General features: G+C 47.9%; 1 protein-coding gene across 19 annotated transcripts in view; it reads left to right on the forward strand.

The window, feature by feature from the left end:
• The window catches only part of MYT1L (myelin transcription factor 1 like), a 738,481-nt gene that overhangs the window by 676,772 nt on the left and 49,637 nt on the right, over positions 1-12,072 (forward strand). For 15 of the 19 annotated variants that reach the window (XM_019646295.1, XM_019646294.1, XM_019646293.1 and 12 more), the window contains 4 exons: positions 539-775; positions 2,387-2,508; positions 2,866-2,928; positions 3,379-3,447. In XM_019646295.1, coding sequence (XP_019501840.1) covers positions 539-775; positions 2,387-2,508; positions 2,866-2,928; positions 3,379-3,447 — 491 coding nt within the window. The remainder of the gene's footprint in view (positions 1-538; positions 776-2,386; positions 2,509-2,865; positions 2,929-3,378; positions 3,448-12,072) is intronic. The other 4 variants (XM_019646306.1, XM_019646302.1, XM_019646307.1 and 1 more) reach the window with 1 other exon arrangement.

The raw sequence follows: 12,072 nt of genomic DNA on the forward strand, positions 1-12,072 counted from the left end.
TCCAAATCTTGAAGTATTTAGCGTCAGTAAAAGCAAAGAAGGATTTCTGAGTACTTATCTATTTTAAGTATGTGTAACTTTAAGGATAAATATATATTCTGTACGCATACACACGAATTAAAATTCTGATCTCTTAATAGGTTTTTGAACTGGAATGGAATTGAAATTAGATACTTGTTTGAGTTTCTTCTGGCCAGGCTTATTTCTAGAAGCAGAGATGTGTTGAAATAGGTAACAGATGTGATAGATAGATGCTAGATAAGGATAGACAGATAAGTGATAGATAAATAAAAGAGATAGAAAGAAAGATAGAAAGACAGAAAGAAAGATAGATAGATAAATAGATAGACAGATAGATAGAAAGATAGACAGATAGAGAGATGACAGCAGGTAGACAGGTCAGCAGAGCCACGGATGCAGCAGCCATGCCGCTGCAGGGTCCAGCGCCCCACCTGCCCCTGGGGCTCATGCCAGCGGGCTGCAGGCACGGCTGTGGTCTGGGCGTGGCACCTTGGTCACTGTGTCCTTCCGCCCACAGAACCCTGACATGGAGGTGGACGAGAACGGGACTCTGGACCTGAGCATGAACAAGCAGAGGCCGCGGGAGGGCTGCTGCCCCATCCTGACGCCTCTGGAGCCCATGTCCCCCCAGCAGCAGGCTGTCATGAACAGCCGGTGTTTCCAGCTGAGCGAGGGGGATTGCTGGGACCTGCCCGTGGACTACACCAAGATGAAGCCCCGGAGAGCCGACGAGGACGACTCCAAAGACATCACCGTACGTCCTTTCTCGTGAGCCCGCCTCCGCTGCCCGGTGAAAGTGGGGTGTCCTGGGGAGCAAGTGCCACGCGCACCCCTAAACACATGTCGTTTCTCTTCAATCCGACCCTTAGCTGACGAGGGCTTAGAAGGCATTGTTTTGTTGACTCAGGAGAGATTTGTGACTCACAATGATTTGGTGAAATAAACCGTTGTCTCTTAAAGGATGAAGTTCATTTTCTAATATTTATAAGAAAACAATTTCTCTAAGAAAAGTATAAACAGCATAGTTCGTTTTTCTGGGTGACATGTTGCTGTCATGCAGGATTTTCCTTGCAGGTAGAGAATGTGATGAGCCTTAAATATGTAAATGGTAACTTCGTGCTAATGATTAGCCAGCTCTTTGAAGCTAAGGACAGTGTGGGCTCTCTAAGAAACTTGCCTATTCAGAGTACACTTCAGCTCTGAGTAAGTCACTTAACACAGTCACCGAAATCTTTACTGACCACAGTTTCACCAAAACACTGTCAGGAACAGAGTTTTAAAGCAGTTACAATTTTCAAATTCAGGTTATAAAAATAGTTCTAACCTTTAGGCTAAGGAAAGAAACGAAGAAAAACTTGTTCTTTATTGGACTGACTTTTTCTCCAGTGCTTGATTCTGAAAGTTATGACATCTTCTCTATTCACTGAAAAATGAAAATTATTTTTTAACACAAGGGGGGAGACCCTATCAGCAATTCTTACAGAAACAAGGAGATGGAGAAAAAGGAAACGTTAGCTATTTGTAGGAATTGCGGGGAAGACCCCTGTATATAAGACCATTCCACCGCAAAGCCTGTTATCTTTATTCTTCAAATTGATTTAAGTGTCCAGGTGTTGTTGTAAAACAATAGGGTCTGAGTGCCAGCAGTGTTAAATCATGACGACCAAATAAGGTATGGTAGTTGAATCTCCAAATTTAATTAATATGAAACCCTCAGAAAGCAACAGTATTTTCATCACGCAGACTGTCTGTCACAGGGGTAAGAACAACCCCAGTATTCCTGAAACACATTTGCTGAACGCTGCCATCTATGGTAATTCCTGGGTCACTGCAGTTGGACCCACGTTGGACAAAAAGAAAATGCTGCAAAGGAATAATTTAAAATTGCAGCATGAATCTAAGCCGATCGTCCCTTGCCTGGGGACTCCAGGGACGTATGTAGGCTAGTTGGCAATGACGGGTGACACCCTGCTCTGCATTCTGGTGAGTGTGGGATTGGAGTGTCGCATGTGGCCCCAGGACCCGCAGGTGACTGAAAGACCAGCGTGGAGGCAGCCCCTGTTGCGAGACCGCTGTGCCCCTCCGCGGGGACGGCCAGCGGAGCCCTGAGTAAGGAAGGCCCTGCCAGTGATGCGTTAGCACGATGTCAGGCGTTCAGAGCAGTCGATGAGATAGAGACAGGTCCGCCACAGAAGGGAGACACCTTTGAACAAATTTCAGTTTGCATGTTCCAAACAAAGGTACATCTGATTTTAGAGGTAACGCTGGAAAACGAGAGGCGGCCTCCGCCGGCGGGGGGCCGCGGTCTTTGGTCTGTGTGTTGAATTATCATCTTTGTGGCCCTGAAGCTGTGTTTTGCCTGCAGCCAGAAGACTTGGACCCCTTCCAGGAAGCTCTGGAAGAAAGAAGGTACCCAGGGGAGGTGACCATCCCCAGCCCCAAGCCCAAGTACCCCCAGTGCAAGGAGAGCAAAAAGGACTTAATAACGTAAGCATACCGCGAGGTGAAACTGTCGTGCTTCTTAACTTTCCCTTTCCTCGGCTTATTTTTAAAAACCGGTCTGTATATGCCTTGCCGTTTGAGCATGTGACATTCGCAGCATATAAATGTCTCAAGCTGCCGGTTCCGTAGACAGACAAGCCACGTGGACCCACGTGTTTTAACGATGCGCTGTGTTGCGGAGATGTCATTCTCATTTACTCCCGTGCATTTTGCAGCTTTTCGTTAGGGCGCTTAAGTCCCCATGCAGACATTGCAGCTAAACTGGAAACAATGAAACTTTTTTAAAGTTTTTTTTTAAACATACTCACTATTTTGGCTGTTTTTGTTTTTGTTTGGTGGCAGATGTCCAACACCAAGGTGTGATGGGAGTGGTCATGTGACTGGTAATTACGCCTCACATAGAAGGTGTGACTTCATTTTTCTCATGGTGGATTCTGTCTTTTCAATTTATTGTTTTCAGCTTACCTCAACAATGCTGTCAAAGTAAAACGTTGAATTATGTGTCAACCCTTTAAGTGCTGTATGTCGACCTTTAAAAGCATGCCAATTTGTGTGTTGTATAATGTGTTTTATTTTTAAATGAACTGCTTAAATTTGGAAAATTCTTTACATTTAAACCAAAGAGCACAAATATTTTTATCTTATTTTTTTAAATGGTTTATTAACAGACCTGTTTTCTTAAATTTACATGTAAACCTATGCAGAGTTATTTATACAAAAAAAATTCAATATACAGCACTTGCCCCATCGCTTTTCTGCATTAAACTTTTTAATTTCAGTTTTATGTTGTGTTTGTTCGGGAGTGGAAGCTGCTTAGAGGGGCTTCTCACCTGCCTGTTCTGGCCTGTCTTACAGTCTGTCGGGCTGCCCACTGGCTGACAAAAGCATTCGAAGTATGCTGGCCACCAGCTCACAAGAACTCAAGTAAGATTTAATGAAAATCATTGTTTTACAAATCTATTCACTTGGTAGTAACAAAAAGGATGTGTCACTGGGAAAGAAAGCTGTCTGTACAGAGCCACCCGTGCACAGCAGCACCTCCCCTTAGCACACATGAGTGGGTCCTCGGGGTGTCAGCCCCTTTTCTGGAAAACCCATTCTGCTCATCATCTCTGGTTCTTTCATATCGTCCTTTCCATGTCAATTCTCCAAAGCATAAGTATGTTCTCTGCAGATACACATGCACATGGAGGGAAGGTAACAGTTACTGAAACTCCGAAGAAATGATTGTAGCTTAAAAAGTCAAAAATTGATGTTTTGGGATTATAACTTAAAAGGTAAAAAATGGATGGTTTGAAAGCCAATAGAAATGATTACTTAAAATACGGATATTTAGTAGCATTATGACAAAAAGCTGCCATAGTGACAGCTAATTCCTTACGCATGCTGTGGTCAGGCCAGTGATCCTCTCTCGGTGGCAGGAACGTGGGGAGGCACCGGCACGCATGCTCACCCTCTGGTTGTTTGATGTCCTCGCCTCTGTGCCTGTCACTGTTTCTACATGTAAGCATAAATCCGGCCACCACATCTGAACCTCCTGACCAGCGTTCCTCCTTTATGGTCACGTACCTGATGAACCGTGGGCAGTTCCTAGACAGGTTTTGGAAGAAGTCAGCACAAGTTACAGGAAGCGGGTTAAACCTCAGTACTGTGGTTGGAGCAGACATCTGGGTGTGTAAGGAAAGGAAGGCAGGAAAGGAAAGATGGGTCTACGACGTGACGAGAACCCAGGGCCCCGAAGAGCTGCGCTTAACCGCCGCCTGTTACGAGCAGCGTCACCGCACATGGCTTGGCTTCCCTTCTGTTTGCAAAAGACTTTGTTAGCGATGTAGAAAAAATGCTGCTTTCAGACCCTTTTTGACCCCTTTGCCCTGAGGAGCCCAGCCCCAAGTCCTGACCCCGTTGCGCCAGGCAGGCTGTCACAGAGTGTGGGCTTGTGTTTCACACCGTGTCGTCTCTTGCAGGGTCCCTGTCCGAGGCCCTAGCGCCATAGACCGCCCGCTCATGCTCAGTGACCTCCTGAACTAGCCCTCCCGCACCAGCCTCTTGGCGTTGTCTTCCTGGCGTGTAGGCACCTGGAGAGCGTCCTCTCACTTAGCGGCCTTAAAGTCCGTAGTGTCATCCACGCTGTGCCTCCTGGACAAATAGCTCTTAGAACCTCAGAATGGACAGAATTAGCAAGAACAACTCAACCCACTTGGTTACGGCATCTTTTTCATGGCTTGAAACCATATTTCCCTCACGGTCAAACGTGATTAGCTGCATTTGGACCTTGGCCAGCACATCCAAACATGGCACCTTTCCTTTGGGTTTCTTAAGGAGGAATTCGTTGCAAATGTTTGCCATGTTTCCAGTTCCAACAGGCCAACTGTAACGAGGAAAATAACCTTTGCACAACTTGCATATAGCGTTGCCTCTGAGTGGTCGGTGTGTCAAGACCCCCAGAGATGAGAGCCTGACGGGTCTGATTTTCATTAGTTTGCATCCTTGACTTTGGGCTTAGAACCTTATGTTGACCTGAAGTTCCAGGCAGACCTGCCACTTGGCTCCGGCACTTTCTTCTTCCTTTACTTCATCCTGGAAGATGGTGTTATGGGCCTCCCCATCGGCATCTGCGGAGGGACGTGGTCTGCTCTTCGCGTCCTCAGGCAGTGTCAGCGTGGTCCATCCCCTCCGCCCACCTCTTCCCGGAGGGGACACCTTGCCTTCCAGAGGGTGATGTCTTTTCCTAACTTTGGCTGATCTGAAAGCCGCACTCATTTCTAAACTTGTGTTTGCAACAAGTAAGCCCCATTTTGATTGACCCTTTCTTGGAAATCTAAACTTGACCAATTTTCTGAAATGGTCCATTTTTCTTTATATTGGATCTTCAAAACTGGGGGTTTCAATTAAATGTATACGGTAAAAAAGCTAATATTTAAATGACCAGTTTTTACCTGAGGTCTTTTCAAACTGGAGAAACCATAGATTGTAATGTTTTTTCCCTTTGACATTTTAATTGATGATACTTCTCCATCTGTTACTCTTTTACTGGGTCATGAAGCTCTGTGGAGTGACTTTTCCATCATAGGAGCATGGATTAATCCCTTTAAGATTTACAATAGCTTTCTCTAAAATATTTCATGCGTGTGCTCTTTTCAATGGATTATTCTTTGTATATTTTTAAAAGCTTTAGTTGGATCCCGCTGCGACAGCCTCTTACCTGATAGGAGCAAAATCGCTCTATTCATGTGAAGTGTGCCACTCCCTACGTCTTCATGAGGACATATTAGAAAGTGTGTCCCAATCACCTCAAAAATATTTCTTTATTATGCATCTGCTAAGAAATGGAATTTCCTGAAATTATTCCTCTTGTCACTTGTCACATTGAACTTTTGATGATTGGCTACTGACAGGACATTCTTGACCACGGACAGACAGCAGGCTTTGCCAGATAAGCTCTGGGTCTTGGCTTTCCTGGAATGACACTTTGCTCGGTTCCTATCCATAGCAACACAACGGGGATGTTCTCAAAAAGAAGTCGATGCCTTTATGTCTGATGATGTACAGTATGTAAAGTGAATCCGTGTTAAAATGAAATGTGTGCATATGAATATCATTCAAACTCTGGAACTACTCCTCTCTGGCTCCTAGTCCATCTGACGTAGAAAATGCAGCCCCGGGGAAAGTGCCACTTCCAGGAAGCAAGAGAGGCCATGCAGGTCCGAAAGCCCGAGGCTGCAGGCCCTTTCGTGCCCTTATTCAGTATGTTGCATTCACGTTCTCGATCCTGCCTCGCCAAGCTGTGAGGTCCCTGGCTATGACATTTGCTGAGACCCCAGGCCAAAAAAAAGAATAAAGTTTTTCAAAGTATAGTGACTTTTGGTGGAAATTCTGCTTAACATGACCTCTGATTCTGAAAGGAAGTTTCTTCTCCTAAAGTTTCATCTGCTAAGTTTACCTAAAATTAGTGACGTGAAAGAGCTTGCAAGTCACATGGTATCATTGTCGCCTTTTTTTTTTTAAGACACCACACCCTCCCAGCCAGGCATTGTTCTCTCTCTACTTACGCGTGGTGCTCAGCTGCAGACATGGGCAAGTTGTAGGTGTTTGGGCCATCTCAGTACCCACTTAAGCCAAATCAAAACCGATTTCAATCAGAAGCAGTTAGTTCTATAAATGGGCCCCCAAATTGGCCCCCACTTATACTTTGGCCAAATTTAGCTGCCTCGTTCTTACTCCTGCCCTTATGGTGTAATGCCAAGCTTCCTGTGGGCAGGAAGCAAATCTAGGGCACCGGCTCGCCTTCACATGTGATCGCATCCCCATGGGCGGGTGGGTCCTGCTTTGGGCCTTCTGCCCTTGAGAAGTTCTCTTGTGTGCGCCGTGGTTTCGAAGCATCTGTCCTAGGTGTTTTTAGGTCAGACCTGGAGGAATTTTAGCTGCACATGCCACATACCTTTTCCAAAACCTGATTACATCTATTTAAAAATAAACTTACATCAGAATTAGAATTTTGAGCTTAGGCCAAGATGCTGCTTTTCTCTGAAGGCTGCTTGTTCTGGAATTTGCTGGGGCTTTCTTGTGCAGCCATAAATGCAGTGCGGGCAGCAGGACTATGTACTGGATCTGGTAGAACCTCACTCTGCCTACATCATCCATTGTTTAGGGGGCAAGGAGTTCACCCCCTTTTACTGCACGCCAGTAGCTTAGAAGTAATCCTCATTTCTAGAATCTTCTGCTTCATGGTTTACAACAGTAAACCCCAGACCTCGCAAATTACAAATGCCCTTGACTGGCATCTGGTTTCTTTAACAGATGCCGCATTTTCTTACCAGAGGCTGCGGTCACCTCTGTACACTTAGCTCTGTTAGGACAGAAGTTGCTGGGAGGTCTGGCATCCATGGGCGGGCAGTACATGACTTTTCACGTCAAAGTGCCTCGTTCCGGTTAGAAAAGTCATTTCATTCTGCGGCCGGCAGGGCTTCCTGGGAACGCGTGGGTGCAGAGCGTGTCTGTGGGTGAGAACCATGCATGTGGCCAGCTGGCCTGCAGAGGCCCAGGGGCGAGCGCCTTCCAGGTCCGTAGCGGCACCGCTGATGATGAAACACGTCACTGCCACTGTCGCAGGGCCCCGTGCACAGCCTGTCTCCTCTGTGAGGAGACGTGGAAATCTCAGACCTGTTTTCCAGAGGTGGGGACCGAGGCCTGGGTGGTTGGGTGGCTCAGCCACGACCCACAAACGACAGGGGACAGCGACGGAACTTTTGCACACATCATGGTACCTCTTCAAAATTAATAACCCTGTAGGTGTGCTGTTCAGTGATGGGGAATTAAAGGTTTGTATTTAACTGTGGCTGTAAGCGTGCACGCGCGCGCACGCGCGCGCACACACACACACACACACACACACACACACACACACACACACACACCAGTTTTCATTTAGTGAAGCTCTGCTCCTTCGGTCTCATGCAGTGTTTTCCTGGGACCCACATGGGGAGGGTTCAGTGATGGCTGACCTTCCAGTAACTCCATCACAGGCCTTCCACAACCTGATAAGTGCATGTTGTCCTTGCCCTGGCAGGAACCTAGTCCTCCAATTAGATTTCAACATCTGTTAGAGGTTTATAAAGTGTACAGTACAGCATTTTTTTAAGAACACCGGAAAATACAGCTTGCTGCAGGCAGACATTTATTCTGTCATACTAGGGCTGATTTAAAATAAGTTCACTGTAGGAAACAGATGTAAGCACGATACAGTGAAACTTCCAAAACCAGAGTGTTTGAGGACGGCTCCAGTCGCACACACACACGCACACACAAGTGAAAAACAAGCCACACAACGCCACGCAGATCTTGGCTCGCTGAGCTGCTTGCTCAGGGAGGGTTACGACAAGAGCCTGTTTCTGCTTCTGTTTGCCCGATACCGTGAGGTCAGCACCTTTGGGGGGGCGGTCCCACGCAGTGGCGCCACGTGGGGTACCAGGACTGGGCGCCCCCCTGCCGCACGTGAACTCGGATGCTCGCTGGGGTAACTGAATCCAGCCGGGGTCTTCCTCCCTGCCTCCTAGTCGGGCGTTGGACCAGACTGCTGCGCGCCCCTCGCCTTTCCCACCTGCTCTCCCACAAACCAGCCGCAAACAAACAGCAAACTCTGTGTTTAACGCACATTACAAGGAATCTGTGGTTCATAAACACACAAAGCTCGCCAGCAGTGTGGAAATGCAGTTTAGGGGCGTTTATTTACCGTGTGTTACGCTCCCCTCCCCCATTTCCCCATCATCCAAGTTTTGATGTAGGTTTTGGTAAAATTCGTGTGAAAAATCAGACTTGGGTCATCAAAGGAAAGCAGAGGTATAGAATATAAGTTTAATAATCCAGACAGACTTTTGAATGAATAGGTTCTCTGTGCAAAATAAAATCCAGAGCATGGCCTCTCCGGCAGCGGGGAACACTGTTTAACTCCTGTGTGCCTGATCGTCCTGCTACCAGGCACACAGTAGGCAGTCAATAAATGCTGTTGGCAATGTTGGCACTTAGAAATCCATAGCCCTTTTTACATTGTTGAGCTCTGTGAAAGCATTAAGCAGAATTCGAAGAGAGAAAATGTAAAAGTTAATTTAACATTTACAGAAGGACTTGGTATTCATCACCTTTTATGATGTCCCTGAAATAAGGACTTTAATTCGTCCCAAAGTCTTGTAGCCTCTAGATTGGGAGGACTTGACACCAAGTCCTTTAATTAAAAAGAAAGATAAGAGACCAGCAGTCCCTGCGGCTTCGCTCTTGCTAGAAGGTCCGGGGGCTGTTGTAGGGCGCGGTGGCTGTGCTGTCCCCGCCTGCGTGTCCCTCGGCGTGCGTGCTCCCGTGGAAGGTACTCACACGTGGTGATCACAGTTTGGGTGTGAGCATCGTTTAGTGCGCACGGCAAAGCTGCTGCTGCACCTGAGCATCCGGCCATTGTCCCTGCGCCTCTGCATTCCACCCATGGCGCTCGGGGGACAGTTTGGAAAGCCCCTAAGCCATCTCGCTTCCAGATGGAAGCAGCAGCCGTGAGAGGACATTTTCAGGGAGACCGTAAGCCGAGCTATTCATCCATCCATCCATCCATCCATCCATCCATCCATCCATTTTCCAAACATGTCATCAGCACCCAGAGATGAGACAGTTCCTGCCCTTGAACTGATGGTCAGTGTCTTAAGGCGGACCAAAAAGGAAAACCAGTTCCAGCCAGAACCGCCATGGGGGCAGAAGCAGAAAGGGGGTCAGCGTGGTTCGCGTCAGGTCAGGTTGGGTGTGTGGTCACCAGGCCGGTGGGCTCAGTGTGGAGGCGCAAGGACAGTCCACATGGCGGGGTGGCCGGCGGGTCAGCCCGGAGGGCAGCAGGGCTGATGGGGCCTGGAAGGACCAGAGCCTGGACACTGGACCCGTGGCGACGAGGGGAGGCTAGAGGGGGCTCCTCGCAGGACAGCGCGTGGCGAGCAGCGGGGCGGCGCAGTGGGTGAGGCCAGGCTGGAGCGGAGAAGCCTGGCGGGCCTGGTGGGCCGAGTAGAAAGGGGGTACCCCCCCAAGGTGGACGGCGGGGCACTGAAGACAGGGCGGCCCCTCGGCGGAGCCGGTCCTCACGGGGTCCCTCGGAGGGGCTCATCCCGGGAACCCTGAACTAGCATTGGCGGGAAGGGGTGTCCGCGAGGGGGCATGGACTTGGCCTCCGGAAACCTGGCGTTGGTCTTGCTCCTGGCAAATGAAGTTCTTAAGTTGTTCATTGGTATTTCCCCACCGACTTGCATCAAAACTAAGTAAAGCGTGATGAATGTAGATAAGATTCCCTGATCCACAACCAGCCAAGTCACAAAATAACTGAAGACCCACTTAAAGGCTTCTGGAGCTTTCTCATTAGCTACTGTGGTCGGGGAATTTGACTTCAGCAAGCCCCACTCTGGGAAATCAGCTTAGTTTTATCAAAGACAGTGGGTTCAATTGGCGGGCGTGTTCTGTCTCACCTTCGGCCCGCTGTCTTCCTGCTAAACTAATTTGTTTTGCCACTTTAACAATTCATACATGCCCTTTACAAAGCAGTGGGCAATGACTCCCTGTGTTTGAACTTGGAGACAGGAGCCCCCCATCCCTTCCAGGGGATGGATGGGAAATGTCTGACTAGAGCTGGTGGGAGATGCTCATGCGTGTTACTGTGACAAGTGTGGGGGGTGTTTCTAAGGTGAAACGAGACCCGGAGGGACACCTTTCTTGGGAAACGTTTCTCAGTGTTTCAGCCCCCAGTTTGAAAAGCGAAAACATTTACTGCAGACATCAGAAAACACTGAATCACACTGCCTGTTTCTAAGCAAATAAAACATAATTTGTCATCTTTGTGGATTACTTTATCAAACATACAGCATATTTGAGGTGTGTGAACAAAAAAATTATTTTCCTTAAAATTTTAGGTGCAGCAGTTTTGAAGTTATTTTAAACGTGTATACACGTATCTTTAAATACGTGTTACTACTGTGCACACATGTGCACAGACGCCTTGTTGGTCTGTGCTGGTCGGCCAGGCTTCAGACGGCATACACTGCCTTTCCTAAAACAAGTTCAACTGTCTCTGAGTCTTCTGGTTAAATTGGTCTTTCCTAATTACTGGGTGTCTGGTCCTCTTCTCATCTCATTCTTGGCTTCTCCGGGGTGACTCTGAGCTGTAGGGAGGCCCCCTGCTGCGGGGGGACATCTGTCCAGGAAGCTCTAGGTCACACAGGCCTTTCGCTGTAGATGGGAGGTTTCATTCCAGTAAAAACGTCACTAATGTACAGTTCCCTGGAGCAACATGAGTAAAATTGGAAATGAAGTAGATGTTCCCTTTGGGAAATCATTGACGAGGATTTTCGAGGGCATTCTTCCTGGCAGTTTCAGGAGCGAGCGCCGTTCTCATTGGGTTTCTTCCTTGATTGGAAAACTGAAGCAGCGAAAGGGCTATTTGGGAGCAAGGGAGGGGCAGGGAACAGAGGCGCTCGACAGGAGCCGGTCGCCCGCCTGTGTCTCTAAACCGTGTAAGTATTTATTCCAAAGCATGACAATTCATGGGAAGTCAAGTCTCATCTGTTCTATTCTTTTGTTGCATTTTTACAGAAAGAGGCATGTCCCTGGAGCTAGTGAATTCTATTTAGTTGTCCACATTCGAAGTCTCTGGGTTCTACAGATGCTCAGTGTTTCCTCTACCCACGATGAGGAGACGGAGACGCCCTGTTTATGATCAAAGACAATGCGAGACTATTGTAATAGAATAAAGTGACAGGGGGTCCCACTCTCACCTGACATTTTAAGAAAAAACATTCAGTATCGGCAGATACTTTCTAATCATCAAAATGCAGGTGTAATCAGGCTTTATGACACGAGTGTCTGCAGGGCTGCCCACCAGAGCCCTGGGGTGAAGGGCGGGCCTGCTCCCACCCGCCCTGTCCAGGGCAGAGCCACAGCCACACGTGGCTGCTGGGCGTCTGAATGGGGCATCTGTGGCCGAGGCCCTGAGTCTTAACCTGCATTTCATCTCGCTGATTCATCTTTAAATAGCTG

Source organism: Hipposideros armiger, unplaced genomic scaffold (assembly GCF_001890085.2).
Source record: "Hipposideros armiger isolate ML-2016 unplaced genomic scaffold, ASM189008v1 scaffold_100, whole genome shotgun sequence".
In the NCBI taxonomy this organism is placed as follows: Eukaryota; Metazoa; Chordata; class Mammalia; order Chiroptera; family Hipposideridae; genus Hipposideros; species Hipposideros armiger.